Source organism: Scophthalmus maximus, chromosome 2, assembly GCF_022379125.1.
Source record: "Scophthalmus maximus strain ysfricsl-2021 chromosome 2, ASM2237912v1, whole genome shotgun sequence".
NCBI classification, from domain to species: Eukaryota; Metazoa; Chordata; class Actinopteri; order Pleuronectiformes; family Scophthalmidae; genus Scophthalmus; species Scophthalmus maximus.
Window position 1 is genome coordinate 19,164,270 of NC_061516.1, and position 25,700 is coordinate 19,189,969.

Here is a 25,700-nt window from a genome sequence, read left to right on the forward strand (position 1 = left end):
GGAGAGTCCAGAAAAATATTTTCCCACAATGTTGTTTTCATCTATTATGTGAAGATGAGATTCTGTCTGGAGTGAATCCGACCAAAATGTGTAACAAATCAGATCTTGGCGATTTGATGTGCGAGTGTGTCTGAACTATCTTCCAGGAACAGTGATCTCATCGACCCGCTTGTGATGAGAAAAAGTGTGAAAGGAGGACCCGGCACAAACGCTTTCAAAAGATCTGTCCAAAATGGGCAACAATAAAATCTTTGAAAAATCGATTCCAGATTTTGTAAGGTAGCTCGTCCTCTGTGTGATAAATGCTCACCCGCGTTGTTGCAGGAGCGTGAGAGGAGATCCCCTCCGTTCAACCACCTGAGGATGCATCCCTTTTCTGAGGGGGTCAGCGCTCTGCAGATCTACTGCATGAAGGAGGGGGTGAAGGTACTCAGTGAAAGGAATTTTTTGGGGGGCTTTCCCATAGTGATTAATCATGAATTAGAGCAAATGCTTTTATACCTTATACCTTCCCCCTAATTTTCAATCTCATTCCCTCACAGGATGTTTGCATACCGGATCTCATCAAGCTTCTAGACATCCTGGGAGACAATGGGGTAATTTTCTTTTAATGAATTTTCATACATCACTCACTCTATGATGCTCAAGTTGGCACATTATTAATTAAAGTTTTTTTCCCCTTTTGTGTAGAACTTGAGAAATGAAGAGCAAGTGGCCATTATTCAAGCTAGCACTGTTTTATCACTTGCAGAAAAGGTAAGTTTCAGATAACAAATCAAATCACATATATATAAATATATATAAATATATATATATATATATATATATAAAGGAAACGTCCACTTTGCACTGACTCGTGTTTTGCCGTTTGTCGCCCTCTAGTGGATTCAACAGATTGAGGGGACAGAGGCAGCACTGCACCAGAAGATGATAGACCTGGAGGTAGAGATGGTGAGTCACAACCATCCCGTACAGGAAAGTGTTATTTATTAGATCATTATTTTGCTAAATTTATTTTTTGCACTTTCCAGACATCATTATTTAGTGGAACTTCCTGAATATCAGATGTGCAACTGGGCTCATTTTCTAATTCTAAACTCCTAGTAAATATATTTGCTTGATAGGATTACACTGACACGAGCTGTGTGCGTCCCCGACCTGTTTATTCTGTGCAGGAGATGTTCTGTAAACAGAAAGGATATCTAGAAGAAGAGCTGGACTACAGGAAACAGGCCCTTGACCAGGCCTACATGGTACGTGTGCATGTCTGTGGGTCCATGTGCCATGTGGGCATCACTTTATGTGGCTAAAAATGAATTTGTGGGTGTGTGTGTGTGTCTGTGTGTGACAACAGCCATTTTCTTCTCCTCTTAACAGCAAATCCAGGAGCTGGAAGCAACGTTATACAACTCCCTGCAGCAGGACAAGGTTTTGTTCATGTCTCAACATATCACAGCCCTATTGTTAGCATCACCAAATTCCACAAATGGACTATTTATTTTTAGGAAGATGTTATTTGCATGAAATATTCGCTGAATTTTACACAAAAAAGTGTATAGGATTAAAAATCGCTTACCGCCCCTTTAATTGGCTCTTGACATGCAGTCTTGTGGTCACGAAAGTCTCCCTAATCTGAAACATCTGCGTGATCTGCTCGTGGATCCACTCTACATAACCCAGTTTCATGATTTCATGCAATGGCATGTTATGACTCTGCGGTCCTTGAAAAATATAAACACATTATAAAACAGGAGCTGCTAGGAATTACTTGATTCCTAGGAGACGTCTATGGAATCTGCTGTTTCCACCAAAGTTGAGTTATTGCCATCTTTTGAGAATTGTTTTTTACTTTCTTCCATCCTGGTATCTACTTTACCTGGTGCCTATTCTCCTTCTCCCAGGTAATAAAGTACGGCGAGCCTCTGGATGAGCTCCAGAGGGACGAGCTGCGGACAGCGGTGGAGAAGCTGAGGAGGCAGATGCTGAGGAAGAGTCGAGAGTACGACTGCCAGATCCTCCAAGAGAGGATGGAGCTGCTGCACCAGGCGCACCAGGTCCGTGCTATGTGTGTCCGTGCCAGTGACAGATGAACGTGTGATGATAGAGCTCGACTCCCAACAGAGAAGCACACCCCTCAACCGTTTGCTCTCTGAATATATTTGCAGAGAATTCGTGACCTTGAAGACAAGACAGAAATCCAGAGGAGGCAGATTAAAGACCTGGAGGAAAAGGTACCGTATGTTTGAAACAAAAAGAAAATAATTCTCCCTGCACATTAACTAACGACAAGCATCTTGAACATAAAACTCACGATGAAGAGTTTTTGCTTGGAGTTGATCACTATCAAGGGCATTTTTTTTATTCATCCTCTGGAATCTGTGGAATCAACAGGAAATGGGATTTAGGGAAACAAGAACCAGTACAAACACCATGAAGCCAGATTAGCTGCTAATATTTTTCTGAAATATTTATGTGTAATTGATACAGTTCCAGTTTCTCTACAGTTAATCGGTTTCTGTCTCTGCTGTTGCTAACATATCTGTGTGTGTATATCTGAGAGTCTCTCTAATCCTCTGCCTTTCTTTCTTTCTTTCCTTCCTTCCTTCTTTCTTTCTTTCTTTCTACAGTTTTTGTTTCTGTTCTTGTTCTTCTCTCTTGCCTTTATCCTTTGGCCTTGAAGTCTTTGGCGTGTCCTGTAGCAGAGGTGAGTCCCTGAGGGCTTCGAGTAGAAAAATTCTAACCACCACGTCTGTCCTCCGGACCTCGGTCAACAGAGCACAAAGTGTTTATGCTTGGTGCAGCTGCCAAAGTAAAATCTGGGAATGCTTGGGCCACTAAGGCCTGAATCGGCCTTGTCAAGCATTGTGACGACGTCCTGATATGGACTTCTGACCTTTAGGGCAACAAGGACTTAGTTATGTTTGGAAATTTGGAATGAAATATCAATTAAACGAAAGCAAATTTAAGTTAAAAAAGTGCTCAGTGCTTTCCAGAACCAAACAATGATTTGACCCTGGTCTGCAAACACTTGACCCTAGAAATTTTCAATTTCCATTCCTTCTTTCTCTTTGCCCTCTCTCCATCCTTTGCATTCCTGTTAATTCATTTTTTATTGCATATAACATGACCGTACGTTTGGGTTTTTTTACTTTTTGAAAAGTAAAAATAAATGGTAACAGATAGTTTTGTGGGCTTGTAAATGTTTTTTACAGGAATATTTTGTCTGGGATGTTTTAAAATCTATGTTGTATCCCACAGCTTTTTACCTGCATTTATCGCCTTTTTTGCCACTAGGGGGCGATGCAACAAGCTGTAAAAACAACACAGACAGATAAAGTTATTATTGCCAACGTGTTTGCAACTAATTAGTTTGAATGAAATATTTAAATGTTGGAGATTTTATTAATAAATCAATATACATTTATTTATATTTATATATATATATATCAGTAGATATACTGATGATAATAATATAATCGACATGATCAATGTGCTTAATGTTTAACCACCAATTGATATTGCTCCAGGCTGATTTTCCTCAAAACCGGACAGTGATTAACAGACAGATGACTCAATCGTCAGTAAAATAAATGCATTTCCACTTGTTGAACACTGGGGGCGCAGTCTGTACTGTATATGACACAGAATTTCGAACATGAACCTTTATGGAAACGAGGCATTACACACACCCGTACAAAAAAACGCCACGAGCCGAATGATACATTTTCACTGATACACTGACAAACACTAACAGAAATATTGATTTCTGAATTTCTGCAGGTTACGTTTACTTTGGTGAACGCTGCTCCGGACTGTTGTAATTCTTTTGCGACTCCTCTCTCTCTCTCTGTTTCCCTCTCTGTCCGCCTCTCAGGTGGTGCGTCAGCTTGGAGATTTTGTATGTGACTACAGTGTTATTTATTTTCGGGAAACGCGTGGAAACCGTGTGTGTCGCAGTGGCCGCTAGTGTCATGACATCGGTGACTGCAGTCGGTGTAAAGTGGACGTGTCGTGTGTGTGTTGGCCCGTGGATGTTCACACTTCACATTTTTCTTCTTTTTAAATGGGGATGGGGTTTTTCAGGATACAGCCCAGGATGATATATTTTTTTAAAGCGGTGTTGGACATCGAACATCTCTCCAAACTGCTGGGAGCACTGTAACCAGACTGCAATGATGACACTCGAGACTCACAACACATATACACTAAATCTACATATTACAGTTCACGGATAGGCATGCTTATAGAGAAGCATGCAGATGCAAACACACACACACACACACACACGCACACACACACACACACACACACACACACACACACGCACACACACACACAAACGCACGCACACATACACACACACACATGCTTTGACAAATCCAAACCAAAGCCTGGGAAATGCTCTCTGCCATGCAGAGTAATAATATGTCATTCACAGCCATAAAAACCACAGTGGGAACCACAGAAATAAACTCATAGACAATGAGGGAATCAAACAACCGGACCACCGCTTTTCTTCCCTTTTTTTTTTTCTTTTTCTTCTCTTCATTCCTTTTACTTTTCCAAACCTTAGAGGACATTCCTCGCGAGTGCAACCTCTCGGTGAACAGAGGCGTGCCAACTCAGGGCCCTTTGAGTGCAGTCGCCGTTTTTTGAACAGTGGCGGTCTCAGGTCAGGTTGTGACGAGGAAACGCTCTGGACTCACCGGCTTGGCCTGCGCCACGTCGTTCCCAGGATGGTGCTTCCTGTACACCGACTGCCTGGACTCTCCAGAGTTTTATACCTGGACACAAAGACAGAGCCACACTGCAGAGACTGGCGTGCACAGACACTAATGCGGGGACGCAGGACAATCGGGGTGACACTCTGGACACTGACCTGAGCGGAGAGAGAGATAATAAGAGAAAGATCACAGGGGGGAATGACGCTCTCTGATCCAGCTCCGCTCCACGTGGATCTCCACTGAAAACATCTGCAGATTTGTCAAACCGCTGCTCCGTTTTCCCTCAAAAGCCAGCAGACTATAAGAGCTTTACTCTCTGGTTTACTCTCTTTTCCCCCTTTTTAAATTTTTTTTACAGCTCCCACCAAAACAGATACTGTGTCCCACGATTCCCACTGAGAAAACATCCCTGTTCTAATATATATATATATACATTTGTTGATATGTACATGAGTCTGAATTATTTCACGTATAGTCCCCCCCCCCCTTTTTGTTTCTGTGAATAGTTTCTCACTTTTCTTTTTGCCCTCTGAAGCAGCTCGAACAGTGAATGATCTACTCTGCAGTTTATGAACGAATTGCTCCATTTTATTGTGGTGACAGCTGCAAGGATCGATTTTTATTTCCTAGAGAATTATAAGTGAAGAATCGTCAGAATATGAATGTGGAATAATGGAACAATAAGTCTCCCCCATTACCCCTTTTAATGTCCCTGTATCAGATGCAGTACACTGGATTCATTATTCTACTATTTGAACTGTGTTGGTCTGGGTGACCAGCAGGGGGTGCTAGTGTCACCCGAGCGACTTTCAATTTGCCCTTAGAAGCTACATGATCTTTGAACCAACTTGTAAATATTTTTCGCAAACTACCATGCAAAATATCTTTATTCGACACTGGTTGGTTTAATCTCAACTCTAACAGTCATGTCATCAGTAATCTCTGGTCCACAAAAACTTTACATTTTCATCCGTTGACTTAATATGCCTGAAAGTACAGAATATGTCAATATCACCCATATTTCTGTCTCAAATTATTGCAGGTTCTCTCTATACCCATCTTTTTTACTAATCAAAAAAATGTCTTTAATACTAACAGTTATCTTTTACGGAACACCACTGGCCGTTTAGGCATCCACTTCCACAAAAAGGAACCAGGAGAAAGTGAACGCAACACTACACCTGCTCCACCTCTCTTTTCCTAATCCCTGCAATATTTACAATTTGACTGCTGCGCCTGTTCCCTGTGTACCTGAGCTATAGTGTATCTGCCATCGCACCGCCTCCCTGGCTCCATTCACAGGTCTTGGGTAGCCTCTCTCTCTCTGGCATCTCATTACACAGCCGCAAGTAACCACGGCGACCCACTCCGCTCACTTCAACTTACCAAGGGGAAGGACTGAGTCTATTTCTGTGCAAACTCAGCTAACAAGCAGTTGCCTTAAATGCACTTTCCCCCTTTTTCCCCTGCTTGTATGTTCCTTTTTATCGATTCTTTTCCCCCCTAGGCGGTTGTTTTATCATGTAATGTAATATATATATATATAGATATATATTTTGCTTTTATTTCACAGATGATTGTTTTTTTTGTTTTTTATCTTTACCCCCGTCTGTCTTCCAATGAGAATTCAACCCCCTCCTCCTACTTTTGGCCTAGATTATTACATAAACTGTAAAGAAGGAGAAATGCTGTACAAAAAAATAAAAATGAAAAAAAAAATATATATCATGGATTTTGACCTTGAAGGTTAAATTGTCTTCTTTTTATATTTTATTACAGATACGCTTAGCAAAGGTTTTGTGTTGAAGGTGAGTAGATCTAATCCTCATTTCTCATTTCTTCCAAACTTTCCACATCATCGAGTCTTTTCTGCATTCAAAGTTAGATAACAGTGTATACTGTACAAATTTATACTTATATGTAAGTATAAGTAGAATACGAAATACCTTTTATACATTGAGCTTTCATTTTATCTGTCACATATAAAATTTTCTCTTTAAAGAAAAGTATTGCAAAAATGATGGAGGCAAATGTCATGATTTTTGTGTGATATCTTTTCATGAAGTAGCAACTCAGTCATACAAGACCTCTTCCCTCCTACACCGAAGCAGCGGACGGTTCAGTTATCACACAAACGTGTTGAAACGTGGGCTTTTTCTGCATTTAAAGCAGGTTCAGTCCGGAATAACAGCCTGTCTTTTCACTTTGGTCATGACTGTCCTCGCCAAGCCCGACAAGAACAGAGGTCGAGCCAGTGTTTTGTTCCGTGGATCAGCCCGTGCCAAAGGATGTCTGTCATGAAAGCGCTTCTATCTGTCCTCCTTTCACCATCCACACAGAGGTCACACTGTGCACTGCACTGACTCAACAAAATTCCCCTTTTCATAACTAGTTTAATGGAAAAATGAAGTTTTAAATGAGGAAAAAGTCTAATGAATTGTGTTAATAGAGCTTCTTTTTTTTTCCTGCAATATATCTGTTTCTGAACACGTAATCCTTGCTGGCATGTTTGTTGTGTGCTAATGGAAACATAAAGGTGCTTTTCCAGCACAGACCTTGAGCCAAACCCAGATTGACCGAGCGGAGGAAAGGGTTTTGACGCTTGAAACGTCATATTTTAATCATGAGTCATTCTAGATTACACGAGAGCCTGTGTAAAAGAAAAAAAAGAGCCTGTCTCACTGTAAGAGATACACGGGTGAAATCACCAGAGTACTGTACTCAGCACGTCCTCGGAGGCTCTTTAACATGATTTCAGCAACAGCTGGTCTGCAGCCAAACTGTCCGAGGCGGAAGCAGCTGCCCCGTCTGTTCCCTTCAGCTCTTTAGCAATATACAATGACTTCATGACCCACGCTCCTATTGAAACAAGTGAGAACTCGCTTGTTCGCTTTCACCTCGTCCTTTGGCAGCACTTTGGAGGAAACTGACAACGTGCAGGGAACAAATGTCTTTTGAGTCTTTTAAAGGAGCGGAAAGATTCGGTTCTAATATAAATCCGAGGTACAGTGCAAAGCAGATGATTGGCGGTTTCCCCTTTCCTGTTTTGACCTCACTTTGCTCTTCTTCTTTTTGTTTCCTAGCTTTAAACATCAGGTTTGTAATTCCTTCGTGTAAGCAACCCACCCTAGCCTTTGAGTTTGGTCAACATTTTCTTCTCCTCTCAGATTGTGTTTGTCAGACCGAATGCGTCTTTGCTGACTGTCTAGATTAACTCCCACTGACTCGCCTGTGGAACAGTGGCCCACTTACCCACTTCTTCAGACGTCTGACTCGCCGCGAGGCCTTTTTGTGCCAAATCCATCCAACACCACTCGACTTGAATTTGCTCCAAAACTCTGCTGTTGTTTCATTGTGCCTGAATGAACAGGCGCCGGAACCAGTGGCACAAATGAAAGCTATTGTCTGATGCCAATACGTTCATTATTTTACAAGCCGGGCCTAATACGTTTTTAATATGGAGATGGGGGGGAGGGGGGTCATCTCCTGCTTTGCTCCGGCATTGCTGCTGTCATTGCCTTAAAAGCCTCATTAAGTCAAAGCGATATCCTGTTAGTGATCTTCCTGACCACGTGCCAGACGGCTTCATGTCACAGGCTTGTGCAGGTCTGTTTGCTCATAATTTGCCGGGAGATACTGGACTCGTCATCATCTACTACTGGGTGAATAACCCTTCATGATTGCAGGGTTTTCATTTGACAGTGACACTGATGTTGCCGTTGCACCCAAATGCAACAAACAACTGAATGAGTGACCGTTTGTTTCGACGGACATCGCTGACATTGAAAGCCAGACAGTGAGAGCTGAGGGCTCCACTGCTCCTCTGTCCGCTCTGTCCTCATACACACATTCTCTGCAATGTCCTTGCTCTGTTTTTGCTGAATCTGTTGGTGTCCGTGTGTGGCCAGTCGCTCGGCGTTTCTCCCTTCTTCTTTCGAAATTGTTTTACTGTCTGAACACAAGTAACATATTTGAGGAAACGAGAACAGGATAGACAGCCCCCCCCTCAAAAAAGAAAGAAAGAAAGAAAAACGCAGAGACTAAGTAAGTTACTGTAGAATTATTGAGGCAGAAAATTTTAAGTGGGCCCCTGGCATCTCCACTGGACTTGATGCTTTAATCACATTCATGTGAGTGGAAATTTCTGCTGGATGCCAGCGGAGCCACAGGAACTGTGACAGTGGTATTCAGCAGGGAATGTGCGGAAAAGGAGCTACCTATCATATCTTTTGGTTCTTCGGTTCACCCCCCGATGATGAAAAACAGCTAAAGTCTCCACAAAGACGTCTCGTCACAATTTAGTGCTTGATCATTGCATGGATTATAACTCTTGGTTTTTCCCCGAGTGTTATAAGAATTCTATGCCGCAGAGGAGATCGGAGAAAATAACGACATCTGCAGATCGACCCTCATTTCACATTTGAAACCAAAGGGATAAATTGATGGTAGGAATCAATTTCCTTCATGCAAGCATTTATTCACGTTGGGATGTCCAAATTGTTCCAATTCTTTTCCCTACACAGCAATATAAATAAAGTCTTAAATGTGGAAGTTTGGTTGCCACATAGTGCTTTTTGACCCTTTTGACCCTTTTAATCCCTCAACGTGCTTTTTCTGTACAAGTCACATTCACACACTGCCAGAAGAGCCGTCACAGGCTAGCTCTCTTCTTAGTCTTGCCCAAGGAACACATTGGCGTGCGGACCGGGGGTGGAACCGCTGACCTTCCTCCGGAGCCACAGCCGTCCCTGAAATCAGACAATCTCTTCTACAAGGGAGAAATACTAAACGACGGTGTGACTGAAAACAGCCGAGGCTTCATTTCAGCGATGACAACCTGCTAGATGAGACGTGAGTGTGTGTTCTGTTGGACACGCGCGCACACACACACACACACACACACACACACACACACACACACACACACACACACACACACACACACACACACACACACACACACACACACACACACACACACACACACACACACACACACACACACACACACACACACACACACACACACTTCATTGGGATCTCAGCCACATGTTATTTCTAATGTCCACAGGCCATTCCCTTCTTCTGGTCAAACCAAAACTGTACAGCACTGTTCTTGTCTTATCAATTTCTCCTCTAATTCTATACCACCTGTAAAAAGTCAGCCTATAGTTTGAGGAGGACAGATATGAAGAGGAGGAAGAGTGACCCTGCTCACTCAGACCCTGTGAAACATGCTGATAAGAGGCCCTTACATCATTGCATCCTCCTCTTTTGTGTTGCCTCTGCACTCAGCAGTCTCTGGATCAGAGAGACCTGATGCCTGAGAGCTGCTCGTCTGTCTCCCGGGGAGCTGACCAACACGGTGCTGTCTCATTTGTGCGAGCGTGTAAAGTGGTCAGACCCGGCCGGGGTGTGGGGTGTGGCAGCTTCAGAAAAATAAAATAAACACTCGAGGAAGCGTCAGTCTCGGGAGGGCGCAGGTGTGAAGGTGCCTGTTGTTGTCTGAGGTGGTGCTGAAAAGGACAGCTCCCTTCGCACCTCGTCCACGTGTCCGTCAAGTCCAGCACGAGGTCACAGACTATGAGGAAACTGGCACATGTGGTGTGTAAAGGGGGAGAATACAATATTTTCTAAAGAAAGAAGATGTCTATAGATATTTGCTCTTATGTTGAAGGCACAACAGACATCTTGCTTTTGCAGAACTGTGTCCATATGAAAGTGTCCCTTGTTAACGCACCGGGACCTCTTCTGCAGGTTGTTTTTAATGTATTTTCAGAAAGTCAAGGGAGAGACCCCCAGTCCACAATCCAATGAATGAAAACACTTTTTGGACTTCTGACAGAAAAGCCGTGTAGGCAATACACTGTTTGCACCTGGCGCCTCCACGACTGCGGTGCCACCTCTGGCTCCAACTCCACTCCTGCCCGTCCAACGCGCCCTGGCGCGCGCGCGCGTGCACGCGCGCGCGCCACTGGAGCGCACTTGTCACTCTTGCAGCGGGGCTCCACCATGGCGGAGCGAGTGAACCGGGACCGGGCACAGGACGACCTGCCGGTGTACCTCGCGCGACCCGGCACCGCCGACCAGGTGCCCCGGCAGAAGTACGGCGGCCTGTTCTGCAGCGTCGAGGGCGCGTTCGAGAGCAAAACCATCGACTTTGACGCGCTGAGCGTCGGCCAGAGGGGCTCCCGCACCCCGAGGACCGCGAGGCGAGGGACCGGCGCCGGCCAGGAGCAGGCGAGGAGCCCGGCGAGTGACAGCCAGGCCAGCTCCCCCGGTGCGGAGAGTCCCGTGGCGAGGGGGCGAAGAGGGACAGACTCCCCCCAGGCTGAGATGCGACCCGGCGGTGGTGATGAAGTGTTGCAGACCCTGGAGGATGAAAAGGTGACAGACTGAAAGTTGAGTGTGACATGTGGACGTGACAGGGCTGGTTTCCACATGGTGTGTCATGCTGTGTTTTATGATATATGAGGGTTAAATGCAGTTGTTTGAATGGCCACTTTAAATTGATGCTGTCAAGCTGTTGGCCAATTAAATCTGTCCTTTAGTTTCGTCTTGGATGCGTAATTCTTCCAAATCGCCATTATGACTTAACTGATGATGAAGATTAAAGATACAGATGAATATAAAGAGATAAAACATCATTGCGCAATTGGATTTGGAAACATTGGAAACAGCATGACTTAGATCAGAATACACATGATTTCATGAGTAAATTTAATTCCACGAACCGACCAATTTTTTTTTTTTAAATGGAGAGAAAATACTTACTGCCTGCCAAAATGACTTGGGAATGAGCAAGACTTGTAGACATCCCTCAATATTTCTTTGGCTATAGTGTTATCCTTAAACGTGTTATGACAACACAAGGATGAAGATAACGTCCTAAGCGTAACTGGCGAGCCTCAATCCCGGACAAATGAAAAGATCTGTCATCACTATACAGCCCTGGGCCACTGCTGCAGACATTGTCTGGGTTTAAGTGAAACCACAGAGTTGCCTTGTAGGAATTTGCTGCAGAGAAAAATGCAACAAGTGTTGCCCCACACATTCAGCAACATGTTGACCTGCTGTTTTTCTTTTTGTTAATGTGTGTGTGTGTGTGTGTGTGTGAGAGCCAGTGACACCGTTCAAAGCTCGACTGATTGTCACCAGCAGTTTGATGGAACCTTGGGATAGAACTAAAATAGCTCCATTCAGTTCAAGTGTCCCATGCAGCCACGCCGTGCAACAGGACTCTGAAACTGAAGCAGCTCAATGGAATTGATAATTATTGATTTGATTATTTACACCCTTGCCCATTGTTGGTAGAATTCATAGGCGCGTCCTCAGCGAGCTCATGGTGGGATGGTGTCATGTGAGACCATGTGGAGAAAGAAGGCCGGGCTCTGATGTTTCAGCACCATGGAGAGAGAGAGGGGGGCACAAAGAGAGGCAGGGGTTTGACATGTCCAGCAACAGGGACAGATTGTGAGTCACTGAGTCGATGATGACAAAGACAAAACAAAAATTTGAAATTATATATGCCCAAGGCTTTCATTTCAAAAACAGAACATAACATCTAACAGAACTTAATTGTTTGCTTGAATTCATTACCAGCCTGACGTCAGCTTCCTCAAATCATCTGCAGCGATGATTGTGTTTTGCAGCTGTCTTGCCACTAAATTGTTCATATCGCATTTAGAAGATGTCGATGGTTTTGCAGTATTGTACCGTAGAATGACGGAAATTCTGTTTTCCTGTGTTTGCATGTGGGGTTGAAATGAGGAAACATCATTTTCAGTACTGCAAGTTATTGTTCTTTGAAACGTGAGCTCTTGTGATGTTGGCATCAGGACCTGACCAAAAAAAAAGTCACATTAATACATTCTTATGAATATCTAAAAGCTGTATATTGCCCCTATTGTTTCTGCAACTTGAAAACTGGTTTATAAAACAAGTCTTATCACACGGTGTAGAAGATGAAACAGATTGTTTTATGGGGTGGCAGATCTCACATCTCCATCAGTTGTCTCATAACATTGATTCACCAGACACTCGGAGGAAGAGTGACAGATGCTAAGGGGCTGATTGAAGCCAAAAAGCTCTTTCTGTTCAATAGTAGTGATAAATTATTTGTGGTGGAAAATGACTGTGTCCCCTATTTTTGTTGAACCGTTTGTCCTCATCATTTATGCCTCAGTGATTTCTGTGCCGTTATTGATTCTCTGCCATAAGGCAGCAGACAGTTTGGCACTGGAACTGCTGCACGCACTCGAACTAACCTTCCGTTGTTCAACTGAGTTTGAATCCATCACACCATCCTGACAGTATATTCAGTTTTTGAATACTAAATGTAAATGACATCATGCCTTTGACAGCTTTAACTGTCACAGTATATGAAAGTATGAATGTAGACGTCCTCAGTATATGGCAGGCAGCCAGTTCACCCTCCTTGTGGCCTGGTTCTGAACTGCAATATTGCATCTCCTGAGCTAAAAGATGATTCAGCAGAACTCATCAGACACAGAGTTTGGCTGTGTGTGTGTGTGTGTGTGTGTGTGTGTGTGTGTGTGTGTGTGTGTGTGTGTGTGTGTGTGTGTGTGTGTGTGTGTAGAAAGTGTTTGAGGACATCAGACTGACAACAGAGACAAGGCCGAGCTCACTCCTCTGACCTCACAGTCTGGATTCCAGTCAAGCTTCACATGCAAAGTAATGACAAGTGACAAGACCTTTTTAGCATTTAATTGTAGAAAGCCGTTAATTCATTAATTTATTCTTTACAAATTCTCGCATGAAGATACATGAATCCAAGTGTTTTCATATACATACAAAGGGTGGTATACAACTGCATGTGAACATCATTCTACAAGCTCAAAATATTCTTGACCCATATTTGACCCCTTGCACACCATACTTTATTTTTATTCTTATTTTTTTTACAGTTCCAACTCATCATTCTTTTTCAGCTGTTTCTTCATACAACTTCAAGCCAGCAGTTCAGTTCATCTTCAGTTTGTGTGTTGTGTTTGTATTACTCCGTTATTCAGCCAATATATTCATATTGTGTATTCTCTGGCTTTGGACGAGCCTTGTCAATTCTCAGACAACAGAGTCATAATGATATTTTCAGGGTTATCAAATCTTCAGCTGGGACAATTCAGATTTAAGACAGAAAAACGAGTACTGCGGCGTATAGTTTAAAAAAAAAAAAAAGGCAGATTAAAAAGAGAACTGTTGAGTTGCATTGTGGGAAATGTAGGATCTATTGTTTTACACCGCCTCCTCATACCAGGGATTTTAATGTATTGTTTTTATGGAAATTGCCAACATACCTTTTTTTAAATTCCACACAGATTTGTCTCATTTATCCCTGATGCAACTCTTGTACTGGTGTGTTTGCTGCGTCATAAACTGAACCTCTTAAGAATGAAATACAAACAAACACAGTGAGAGTTCGCTGTAAGAGCTCATCTTCCTCTCTCCAAAAATTCGGTGTCATCCTGAAGTGATCACACATTAGCAGGAGTATTAAACATGATCATTCGGGGCCACCGGGGTGCAAAGTCCGCCGGTACAGGTTTGATGAGCCGACAAGAGTCTTTTCTGCATCCTTGATCTGTCTGCCCCCCCTTGTCTGACTGTCAGTGTCAGCTGGCTAATGTGCTCTGCAGAGTTAGCAGGCCCTGCAAACTTGAGGCGTGTTGTTGACGCATTCTACGAGCCCTGGGAATGCTGAGGTAATGTTTTACCGAGTCACTGCCATGAAAGGAGCTGTGTCCTGTTAACGGCCAGCAGCAGGAAGAAAACAATCAAGAGGCTGTAAAACGTCTGTCTGTTTGTGCTGTTTATCTCTATGGTTTCAATCCACATTTTTATTGGAAACCATGAAAAGTAAAATTTGAGACTATGAGTCTGCTTTTTTTCAGTATTTATATATAAGTGCATTTATATATGATATATAAATGCACTTATATATTTATATATAAATGCACAGGCACACCCTCAGTCACGTGCCCCCACTCCCACATGCACTTCACTGGGAGTGCATTAATGCAGAGGAGGGGAGTGTTGGAGGAAATGGTTGGTGGAGTGAGGGGGGGGGGGTCCACTTTAGGTCCAAACAATAGAGACACATGGCAGGGTGGGGTCGTGCAGGGTGTGTGTGTGGGGAGTAGGGGGGAGTGTCGGGTGTGTAATGTGGTGGACAGGCTCTGAGACAGCTGCTCATCCATTTTGTCCCCCCCCCCATAATGTCTATGATAATAACTGGTACAGATTCACACTCTTAACCTTCTCGAATAGAAGATACTATGTTTTCATTTGAAAACGTTACATCGATATTAATATTTCTTTAAATACTTCTATACAAACTCAAATGTGATCTGAATTCATACAGCTACAGTATATAAAGATTGACTTGTGTTTTATTAACAAAGACACCTCAACATTTAAAATATGTATTGTATGTGTTTGTTCTTTATTTAAACTTTTGGTCATTCACGTACCTTCCTTGTATTAAAATGTGTATTCTATTCGTTCATGATGAACCTGTTTGGTGAACAGTATTGAGCAGCATCCCAATGGTACAATAAGATTTTATTTTAAAGCAACTAAATAACAAATACATTTTCCAATGTTGATGTTGATCACCATGAGTATGATGATACTAACTTATACCTTGGAGATCTTTCTAACCAGCTGGTTCAGGTTAATTTTAAATATTCACGAGAGACGATGGGAAGAGCCGTCTCTGATTGGTCGCACATTTTAATCTCTCGGATAAAATGTGCGACAGCTCGCACCACCAGGAGGCCGCAGGTTTCTGAGCACCGGCCGCTCCGCAGCGCCCCCCAGTGGAACGACTGCCACACACCGCCTCTCTCCAATTGAGCCTATCGAGGGAGGGGCCGTGTGACTGGACCAAGAGAGAGATCGAGGCACTTTACATCTCACTGACGGAGGAGCGACCATTCCCCCGAAGCTCCCATCCAGGCGAGGGCCGCTGCAGCATCCGTCCAGAGGGAATACCGTTCTCCCAACACAACAAAAAAGAGCCCGAGTTTGAAGGTGGAATCGAACGAAAGCAGAAAATGTCTTATCAAGGAAAAAAGAACATCCCAAAGATCACGGTGAGTAAAAAAAAGAAGAAAGAAGAGTTCCTTTATGCTTCAACGGCTGCGGGAACTTTGATGCATGCTGTTGCACAAAGAAGGGAGAAAAAAAAAAGGAAAAGAAAGAAAAACGAAATCCCTGCGCCACGACGATGGAGCGAGAAGCGCATTACGCAGCCGGCCGGCGCGTCTCCGGCCGTGCGGCGGTGCCTGCTCCATTGTCAGACTTTGCCGATGGAGAAATTGCGCACAATGAAATGGCACGAGCGGCTGCCATAGTGACAGTGCCAGTCGGGGGGGGGGACGAGGCGTTTTCTTAAAGGTGTCCTGCATCCTCTTTGTTGAGGGGATCCATGCGTGTGGCGAGCCGGCTCGCCCTTAAAACGAAACAAAAAAAAATCACTGGAGCCTAAAACGTTTCTGCAGGGACTTCATTTTTCCGTCTGAAGCGAATTGCTGGTAGTTTATGTGACCGGATCGTCCTTAATGATCTTTTTAAAAAATAAATGTGCTTAGGTGAAATGTATTTATTCAATTTCCTCAGTGTGCTTTGTACCATATTGATCTCCCCTGTATTGCCCCTGTTTAAAAAAAAAATGTTTCTCCATTTCAATAATGCAATGAAAACGACATTTTAGCCATTTTGACCTGTCTCTCTCTCTTGTCTCCAGCATGGAGATTATTCTAGGCCTTATTGATCGCCACAAAGACGTCCATTGAGCTGTCGTCTCATTTTCAATGAGCTTTTCTTGCCATTGTTGTAGTGCACAGTGATTTTAAGTGACATACTTAGAAATAATCCTAATTGTATTTTAGCCCAATTATGTTGTTGTCTTTTTGTGACTGTTTGGCAGGAAAATAATTTGGCAAAACTGAGAAGCGAAAAAAAATAAAAATATTCAATTGTTGTGTTCCACAAAGGGGCCTTATTTATTTATTTTAATGTTAAGGAAGAAAAAAATGTCCCTTACAGATCACAGATATGGACTTCAGTTCACATTGTAGGCTGGTGCAGAGGAGAGGGAGAGGAGGAAAAAGAGGTGGGGGGGGGGGGTACACGCCCATTCGTGAGGGGCTGTGATGAGCCGGCCTAGTAACGGGCAACAGGAGCAGCATTCATGCTCCTGTCAGAGCATCTAGGATGGAGGTCGAACTGGTGTAGCACAGTCATCGGTGTTGATAGCCCGTGTTACACAGACAGCCTGCTGGGTGTAGCCGAGTGTTACAACTGCCAAGAACCATCACCCTCTCCCTCGCCTTTTCTCTGTCTGTGTGTGTGTGTGTGTGTGTGTGTGTGTGTGTGTGTGTGTGTCTCCAAAAAGGCCTGCTTTCCAGTTTTCATTGTTGCAGCTCAGGGCTGCAGTCAGGGGTGTGTGGCCCAGCTGTGGGAGACACAGTCATTGTCTCCTCTTGGCAGCTGATATTACACCAAAGGGGGGGATTTGGGGTAAGACCGGAGCTGTGGAGCTCCTGAACTCTATATTTTTATATTATGAGGTTGTTTCTTAATGTCATTCCTCTTAAACTACAGGGCATGTCTCTGTCATATGCTAATGTGGGCCAGAGTTGTCCAAGTCATTATAGGGAGGATTTTTTTTCTCAGTATCTCATCGTAGTTTCAGAGATTTCAATTCCTGGTTGATGTGGCGACCCCTGTGGTCACTGGTGGTTCCTGCAAGTGTGTTTCAATATAGGACACATTATTCTGCTCCAAGTGATACCTGTATCAACCACCGGGGTGGAAGCAAGCAAACCTCAGGCATCTACTCAGGAACAAACATCTGGCCTTACGATAATGGACCGTAAAGTGAGGCCAATGCGAAAGTGTCTGAAACTCGTATTCTCTCGAATGACCAGCAGAGGGCGACTCCACTGGTTGAAAAAAGAAGAAGTCAGTTTCTATAGAGGACTATGAGAAAATGAATTGGGGCGTGGATACCTTGCAGTTGACAGTTAGTGCCATCCAGTGGCTGCAGGTAGGAGGTGTAGGTGTACGTGCAGAGTACGGGCTCTCAGTCAGGCCCCACCGACCTGCTCCTCCAAATATGGTTACCTCTAGTTTCCAAAAGCAAGATGGAACTGGCTTAAATGCTAAGCTCGCCGCTTCCAAAACATCCGTGCACAAGCCAGTGGTTGAGGTCATGGTGGGTTGCCACTGGGTTTTAATACAGGATACATTACGCTCTAAGTGATACCTGTGTCAACCAACGGGGGGAAGCACACAAACCTTAAGCAGCAAGTCAGAAACAAATGCTATTTTGATAGATGAAGACAGTCGACAGGGGCTTCGTCGTCATGGCTGAGCTACAGCAACGCCCGCTGGCAATCGTTTCCTGTGAATCTGTTGAGATCGGCGGACAGTGACAACGAGAGCTCGACAGAAACAGTAGGACAGAGGGAAAAATCTGGTGTGCTCTAATATAGCCTATTCCATACGCTATAAATCTCCACTGTTAACCCAAGCATTATTAAAACACCCTACAGTCCTACTGCCGAAGGAGCACAACCCTCTCCCCCTCTCGGACTATTCCTCGGCATTTCCGTGCCTGTCCGTTCTATTCCAGCTGTTTCCTTGCGTCTGCTCTCAGCCAGAGTGGCTCTGTCAGATTTCTGGGTGTGGTTCTTCCCGTCCTTCATGCTCTCTCACAGCGGCCTCAGTGTTGCTCCGGGCTGGCACATGTCATCACAGTAATCCCCTCCAGCTGGAACGATCGTCTGCGGGCATGAACCAGGGCCCCGGCAGACGGTGGCTCTTCCCTGGTAACCGACGCACCACAAAACAGGGGCCCCGCCACACCAGACTCGGCCGCTGCCATGCAGGCTGCCGCAGAGTGGGCTTGAGTGCAAACAAAATACCCCGTGGCCACCCAGACGTTGCCATGGGACTCGCCATGACAACCGGTACACAGTTGCGGTGGCAGGAAAATACAAAACCTGTTTGGTTTGTCGTGCAGTGATGTGATTTGACACACATCTTGAATTCTGTCATACAGACTTGACTGAAAGAGTAGCCTATATAATTCAACCTGTCTGGCCCAGTCAGATCCAGGCCAGGTTTTTTTTTTCTCCTTTCTTTTCTTTCTGTCATCGCCATAGTTACATGGTTACACTACTCCCGCCTATCACAAGATCAACATTCCAGTCAAGCAAGGTTTCTCTGGGATTTTGGCTGGAAGGGAGCCTCTGCAATTCATTTAGATTGAAAAGTCTCATTGTTTTCACGTTTCCAGAATGTGAGAACAAAAAAAAAATCCTGTGCAGTTTTGGGTGAAGAGTAAATATTTTTGCTCGCTAGGCAACAGGGCCGAGGCCCTGGTGAACATGCAGGATGACTTTCCTCTTCCCGTGGTCCCAGCCTTCCTCCCGGCTGCTCTCTCCGCCCACGCGACGGTCTCGTCACGGCTTCTCGAATGACCTCACAGGACATTGACCCTGCTTTGCAGCCGTTGGGAGTTGTCCCGGGACCATTCCCACCTATGAGCCGCTGAGGAGTGGTTGGTGTTCGTTTGCGTCCCAGTTCACGAGCGTCGGTCTCCGTGTAGTGGTGCACGGAACAACATCCTGTCGTCTATTTTTGACCACTGCTGACTTGTGCAACCGAAAATGATAGTTTCCTGTGCAACCTATTTTTGGTGCTTTGTGGTTTATTTTTACTTTGGCGTCTTTGTTGCCAGAAATTTCATAGACGAGCGCGTCAGTGCTAGAAGGAAGGTGTTTAGGGAGGTGAAAAAGGACTTTTTCCCAGTGACTTCAAACCTTAAAGGAATCAGAGAAATAAAGCCCACTTTGCTAAACCATGCAGATTCGAATTTCTCATTCGATCTGTTTAGATTATTGACAGACATTAGTATACATTTGTCCGATTCCAGCGTGCTGTGGGACAAACCTTTTATAAAGGTCTGTCGTCCGGCTGTAATGTTCGCATGGCGTCCGATAATCCTCCCACAACTGTCCTAAATTGTGGCTGAAGAAATCCTGTGCTCGGCGATTTACGGGAGAAAAACACCAAATCCTCTGCTGTTTATCCAGCTCCGAAGGGTTGAGAGCGGGTCACAGTCACTCACACGCACACACACGGTGATCAAGTACATGTTTGGAAGCGAAGAAGTGACTGTTGACGCCATAGACATCTTTATTTATTTGCATGTAAATCAGGGTTCAGGGTTCAGATCCGCTGAAAGGCTTAGTGGCTGGCGTTATTCAATCTTTTCTGAAACATGAATTTTCTAAAGATATTTTATTTAGCCCAGATGTATTTGACTTTGCAGCGCCTCAGTTTGTGTTGCCCAGTTAGTTTTTACTTTTGTCTTGTGTAGGAAAGTTACAGCTAAGCCTAGTGCGCTAATCTTGGTGAACTCATCTTTGATATGTGTTTTGGTTTTTTTTACAGGGAAGTAACATGTTTCATTAATATTCCTTGAATCAAAACACATCAAAAGAGCTAAAGCTATCTGATGTGACTGAGGTTAACACCCGGGACTAACAACCTTGGAATAACTAATGCGTGAATACAATAAGGGATGTTTTCCTGGTCTTCCTTTTTTTTTAATGGAGATTGCATGAATGCAGCATGATGCACATGTAATTGACTGCGCGGAGAATAAACACACGCGGCACAGTGCAGCTGTGCTCTGCTTTTTTATCTGAACACACAAGCACGCTCCATTATTGGCAATAACTGCGCATGGCTCATCCAATGCAAAGTTTGTCGTTTGATTTCCTTCAAACTACCCTGAGTGGTGTAACAGGGACATGACTGACAAACGAGGCCATGGTCAGTGACCTTGGAAGGTCGGAGCAAATCAGGATCAACATCACCGATGCCTTGTTTTAATCCAGTTACATTTACAAAAGCAGAGCACTCGGAGAGCGCAGAGCTCCGCCAAGGCTGAGCGACCCCCCTCCCAATGGGGGAGAATCTTTCAGAAAATTCCTGGATCCAGATCCCAGACCTCTCTTTGATGATAAAAAATCTTCCCCATATGAAATCCGCCCATAACTTTTTGAGTAATCCTGCTAACAAAGAGACAAACGGACAAACTGAACCACATCGCCTCCTTTAATAGGAGCTCGATAAGGAAGTATTACAGTGTGTTCGCTCTTCTTTGTCACCACGACTGAACTGGATCGAAGTCTATCATTAGCTGCACATCGCTAATACACTATGATGTCGCACTCATCCGAATCCACCATCTTGAAACAGTTGTGGTCTTCCAGTCTCATCTCAGACTCAGGACTCTGTCCCATGAACACCACTGCAGCCACTGAGCGCCCTTAAATCGCCCCTTGCCAAAACCGGGGCTCGTCGCAACGAAAACTCAAACACTATGATGATTGTGGTGTGTGTTCAAAGTGCTCTCTCGTTAAACGTTGCAACAAATGGTTTTACTCTCATGACCACATAGTGGCACAGACTCTTAACTCCAGTAATGTCACAGTTTCACCGTCACAATAATTTGAGTTGTGTTTTACCCGGGGAAGTAAATTGTGAAAGGCAAAAGACCACAATAGTCCCATTTACAGTGAAATACGAATTTGTGGTGTATAATATCCATCTTCTTTCTTATATAATAGTGAGAATAATACAGAAATGATGAGGAATCATATTAAGGGGAAAAAAAGACAGAATCCTGGATAACATCTCAAACAATAAACAGTCCTGTGGCAACATAACTGTGGCAACACTGGGAAACGGCAAGCTGTCAATTGCTGTGTTTTCTATGAAATATTGAAGTGTAATATTTTTGCTGTTTGTGGTCGAATGACCCCGAGTGACGGCGAACGAGACAGTTTGAGGCCTCTCAGGAAAAGCCCACAATAGATGCTGTCTGCGTTTAGATTCATGAAGTGTGATTATGAAGCATTAATGAAAAAACTCCTGTTTCAGATTATGTGTCTTGAAAAGGGCTTGACAGTTCGGGTCACACATTCTGCCAAAAAGTGCTACCGCATAGATTGAAGTTATACGTTCTGTGACAGTCGGGATTCGGTCGTCGCTGTTAAAAAGATCTGCTGCGCTGTGATTTTCAGCCGTTGACAGCATTTCAACATCTACTTTTCCATTGGATGGGAAAGGAGTCTGAAGACTAATATCAATTGCAGTCGAGCAGTTAGATGTAAGTTTACCATGTATTTCACTGGATGCTCCAGCGGAGGAATCCCGAAATCAGCCAACTGATAGTTGCTGGGCCGCGATGGACATGGAAAGCTACAGTACATTGATTGTCGAATGGTTGTGGTCTCTTGCACGTTGTTATAGGCCAGTTGGGAGAGTGGGCTGGAACTGACAATGGGGATATGAGTGTGTGTGTGTGTGTGTGTGTGTGTGTGTGTGTGTGTGTGTGTGTGTGTGTGTGTGTGTGTGTGTGTGTGTGTGTGTGTGTGTGTGTGTGTGTGTGTGTCTGTGTCTGTGTCTGTGCAGCTTTGAATAGTAAATTCTACGTTTTCAGTCTTTGTATGGTTGGTCAGACAAAACAAGCTATTTATACTAAATCATCAATTGATCGATTAAGATTATAATCAATAAGGAAAAACACTTGTCAGTCATAAATGCAGCCATATATTTTTTATTAATAAGAAACTGAGTTAATTACAGTGAATTCAGTTCATTTTTTATTAATTGATAAATTGATTGATCAGTTCATTGTTTCATGACTATACCATTCAAAGCCATAGAAAAAGTATGGTCAACCATTTTAGTTTATTGATTTTATGCTGCTGATTGAAATACTGTCTGAAAAGTCTTTTCTTTCCATGTCAGTCTTGAAACAATATTTCATTCAGTATTTCAATGAATGAGGTGAAATGGGAGTTATTAGTATTCACTCCCTGTTCAAGTTCAAGACTAACACAGGGCGTTGAAGCGGCCGAGTCGTGCACTACTTTGGAAGGAACAGCCTGAGCTGATGAGCGACAGTTTCGGGGCAGCGTGCGCCACGGTATGATCTATGCTGGTGCTACGTTCCAGCCACTGATGACTGTGTGTTGTGATGTGTTGCTTTCGGGGTGTGGTTGCCTGGGGAGGTTCTGGGCCCTGTTTCACACCCCTCCATCACCGGCACATGCACACGAAACACAGAGACGAAGTGAACACGTGCAGCATGAGCTCAGGCGACTCGGAGCTTGTGTCATCTGAGCTATACAGACAAAACTGTGAGATGGTTTTTTCCCCCTTTTTTCTTCTTCTGAAGAGCGAAGGAGTGGCCGCAGTGCATCGCAGTGATGAAATAATGGGGCTGCAGCCAGGCGCGTAAATCACTTCACACGTGTGCTAAACGGGAGAATAAAGAAGCCCGATCTTAGCAGGAATCCTGCCATTTTACAGAATTCGAACATATTACCGAAGCTATAGGCTACTTGTTTGAGGTACAACCTCATATTATCGTTTTTCCACTATAGCTAGTTATGTTATATACAGCTGGACTGAAGTTAGATGTATAATCTGATATATTTGCTGTGGTTTTATTAATGTCTTGTTTATGTTTTGTAAGGTGTCCTTGGGTGTGTTGAAAGGCGCCGACAAATAAAATGTATTATTATTATTATTTTTATTATTAGAGGAAGACATTTGTTTGTCCTGGACATTGCATGGCTTACTTTGCCTTGAGGGAATCATCTTCTCTACCCATAAAGAAGACACTGCTGTTGACAGGCTGTAACTAATGTTTGTTTTAATAATAGATTTGTTGAGCTGTCATTTAATATTAGAGCTGCAGCATGTTGGTCATTTGAATTGAATTTAACAGTAACTTTAAAAAAAAAAGATCAGATAATCATAATTTTCCAAACAAAAATGTCAAACATCTGGTGTTTCCAACCTTGCAAAATCATTGAAACAATTTTTTTTCCAATGTTTTATGGACAAATTGCAAACGGCCAATGAATCACCAATTAAATAGGACCTGTTCAATATATCAAATAGATATATCGATTGTTTAGTCACAAAACAGCCCAAAAGCATTCGGATTAGAATGGCATATAGTACAGGTAAGAATTGCATCATCCCTTTTGACAAGCTGCCCACATTTATTGAGCATTTCTGCTCAATAAATGACTTTAACTATCTATATTCAATGAGAATTTATAGAAAATCAGCGTACAATTAGAAAAGGTAAGCGGTGAAGAGTGTTCTCTCTTAGCAAGCTCCCAAAATCAGAGCAGCAACAAGGAGCCTTCTGGGAGAACTAATCCCCTTTGATTAAATAACATGAAACACACATTTCTTTAATCAGCAGAGCCGAAGCTTAGCACACGAGGAAGATGTAGGCCGATGGTGGCAGGAGCAGAGGCGGCAAGCAGTCATGTCATGAAGGAATCAGAAGTGTCAGCTTGTCGTGGCTGCCCTGTAAACCTGCATGAATATGGTCAGTGGAAATGGTTTGCTCACAGACCACCCAGACCACCCGTGTGATCCTCCACCTTGTTCAACAGCCAGTCATACACTCAAGCAGCTATCTAATAAGTCAGCAAAACCAGGCGCCCGGTCACCCCTCCTCTCTCTCCCTGCAGTCAACCCGTCACCATGACAACAGCCTGCAATAGCTAGTCCGCGGTGCAGCAGCAGCAGCAGCTGCAGCCGATTTGATGTCTGACTGTGGCGTCATGGCAACGCCCAGATCAGACCACACGACGAGGGTTGATAATACTTTGTAATGCCATTTTTTTTTAAACTACAAAGTGTGTGTGTGCATTTGTGTGTGTGTTATTATTTTCTCCCGCAGATTAGAAAAATCCTGATCACTTGATGCTCTGTGTTTTCTACGGCTTCCAGGATTTTCTCACAATGGGACATACGGTCATCATGGGTGTTTCTGGGCAATATGATCCTCAACATAATATCTGGAACACGATAAAAGTACTGGATGTTTTTGTGAAGCATATCCACACGTGATCAGACTGGCGCCCACAGATTTATTCAGGCTTTTTTTTTTTTTTACCACCGTTGCTAAATGTTGATGACCGTCACCATGATGATAATCACAAGCATCACTTTGTGCACCAGTAATCAAATTTATTTTAATCTTGTAAAAGATGTTGTATTATTTCCTAACAGCACCATATTAACATTTACTGTGAACTAAGGTGATTCATAACATTTCTGATTTACAATGGCATGACTGTTGGGTGGGCCACACCTATCAGGGAATTAAAACAGTTACACCTGATGATGAATAATAAATGCATGCAAATTCATCATAGAGATGGTTTTCTATGACTCTGTATTGGGCAGGGGTACCCACCGTGTACTGTGCATTGTGTGTTTACATGGGACGAGAGTGACAAACATGCCCCGTCACAATTCCCAGCCATGAATTAATGAACGGGTGAAAACATTGTTTATCTCCTCTGAGTGGAAGGAGATATAATATTACTACAAAGAAATAATGAGGCGTTGTTCAAATCCAGAGACAGAACACAAATGACCTTCCTCCCGTGAGGTCTTGCAAGACAAAACTGGGTCTTTGTTGGAGGAAGATTTGATTGAATTATAAGATTTCTCTTTCTCCGTCTCTTCTTGTCCCTCCCCTCCTCCCATCATTCTCTCTGCAGAGCGACAGGCTTCTGATCAAAGGCGGGAGGATCGTGAACGATGACCAGTCCTTCCATGCCGATATCTACATGGAGGATGGCGTCATTAAGTAAGTCCTCCACTGACCTCATCTCTGCTCTGCTCTGTTCCCAGTTTGCTCTCATTCATCAACTCAGACAAATCCTCCTTTTACTTACTTTTGGTCAAGACTGCAGATATTAGAATATGTTTTTTCTTGACGTGTACAAAATGTTAAATATTCCAATTCCTCAAATGTATCGGCCAGGTGAGTTCGTGTTAGATGTCCAAGGGAAATTCTGGTTCCTTAACGTAATATATTTTTTTCTTCCC

At 43.6% G+C, this 25,700-nt stretch overlaps 2 protein-coding genes across 14 annotated transcripts in view; both read left to right on the forward strand.

Moving 5' to 3' along the window:
• The window catches only part of jakmip2 (janus kinase and microtubule interacting protein 2), a 29,958-nt gene extending 23,513 nt beyond the window's left edge, over positions 1 to 6,445 (forward strand). For 8 of the 10 annotated variants that reach the window (XM_035626670.2, XM_035626672.2, XM_035626669.2 and 5 more), the window contains 9 exons: positions 325 to 426; positions 543 to 596; positions 691 to 756; positions 883 to 951; positions 1,176 to 1,253; positions 1,378 to 1,428; positions 1,902 to 2,054; positions 2,166 to 2,231; positions 3,875 to 6,445. In XM_035626670.2, the coding sequence (XP_035482563.1) occupies positions 325 to 426; positions 543 to 596; positions 691 to 756; positions 883 to 951; positions 1,176 to 1,253; positions 1,378 to 1,428; positions 1,902 to 2,054; positions 2,166 to 2,231; positions 3,875 to 3,967 (732 nt within the window). In that variant the 3' untranslated portion in view covers positions 3,968 to 6,445. The other 2 variants (XM_035626679.2, XM_035626680.1) reach the window with 2 other exon arrangements.
• Positions 6,446 to 10,721: 4,276 nt separating this feature from the next.
• dpysl3 (dihydropyrimidinase like 3) overlaps positions 10,722 to 25,700 on the forward strand; it is a 37,256-nt gene continuing 22,277 nt past the window's right edge. For 2 of the 4 annotated variants that reach the window (XM_035626681.2, XM_035626682.2), the window contains exons 1-2: positions 10,722 to 11,111; positions 25,370 to 25,458. In XM_035626681.2, coding sequence (XP_035482574.2) covers positions 10,737 to 11,111; positions 25,370 to 25,458 — 464 coding nt within the window. In that variant the 5' untranslated portion in view covers positions 10,722 to 10,736. Of the gene's footprint in view, positions 11,112 to 15,623; positions 15,839 to 25,369; positions 25,459 to 25,700 lie in introns of those variants that run through there. The other 2 variants (XM_035626683.2, XM_035626684.2) reach the window with 2 other exon arrangements.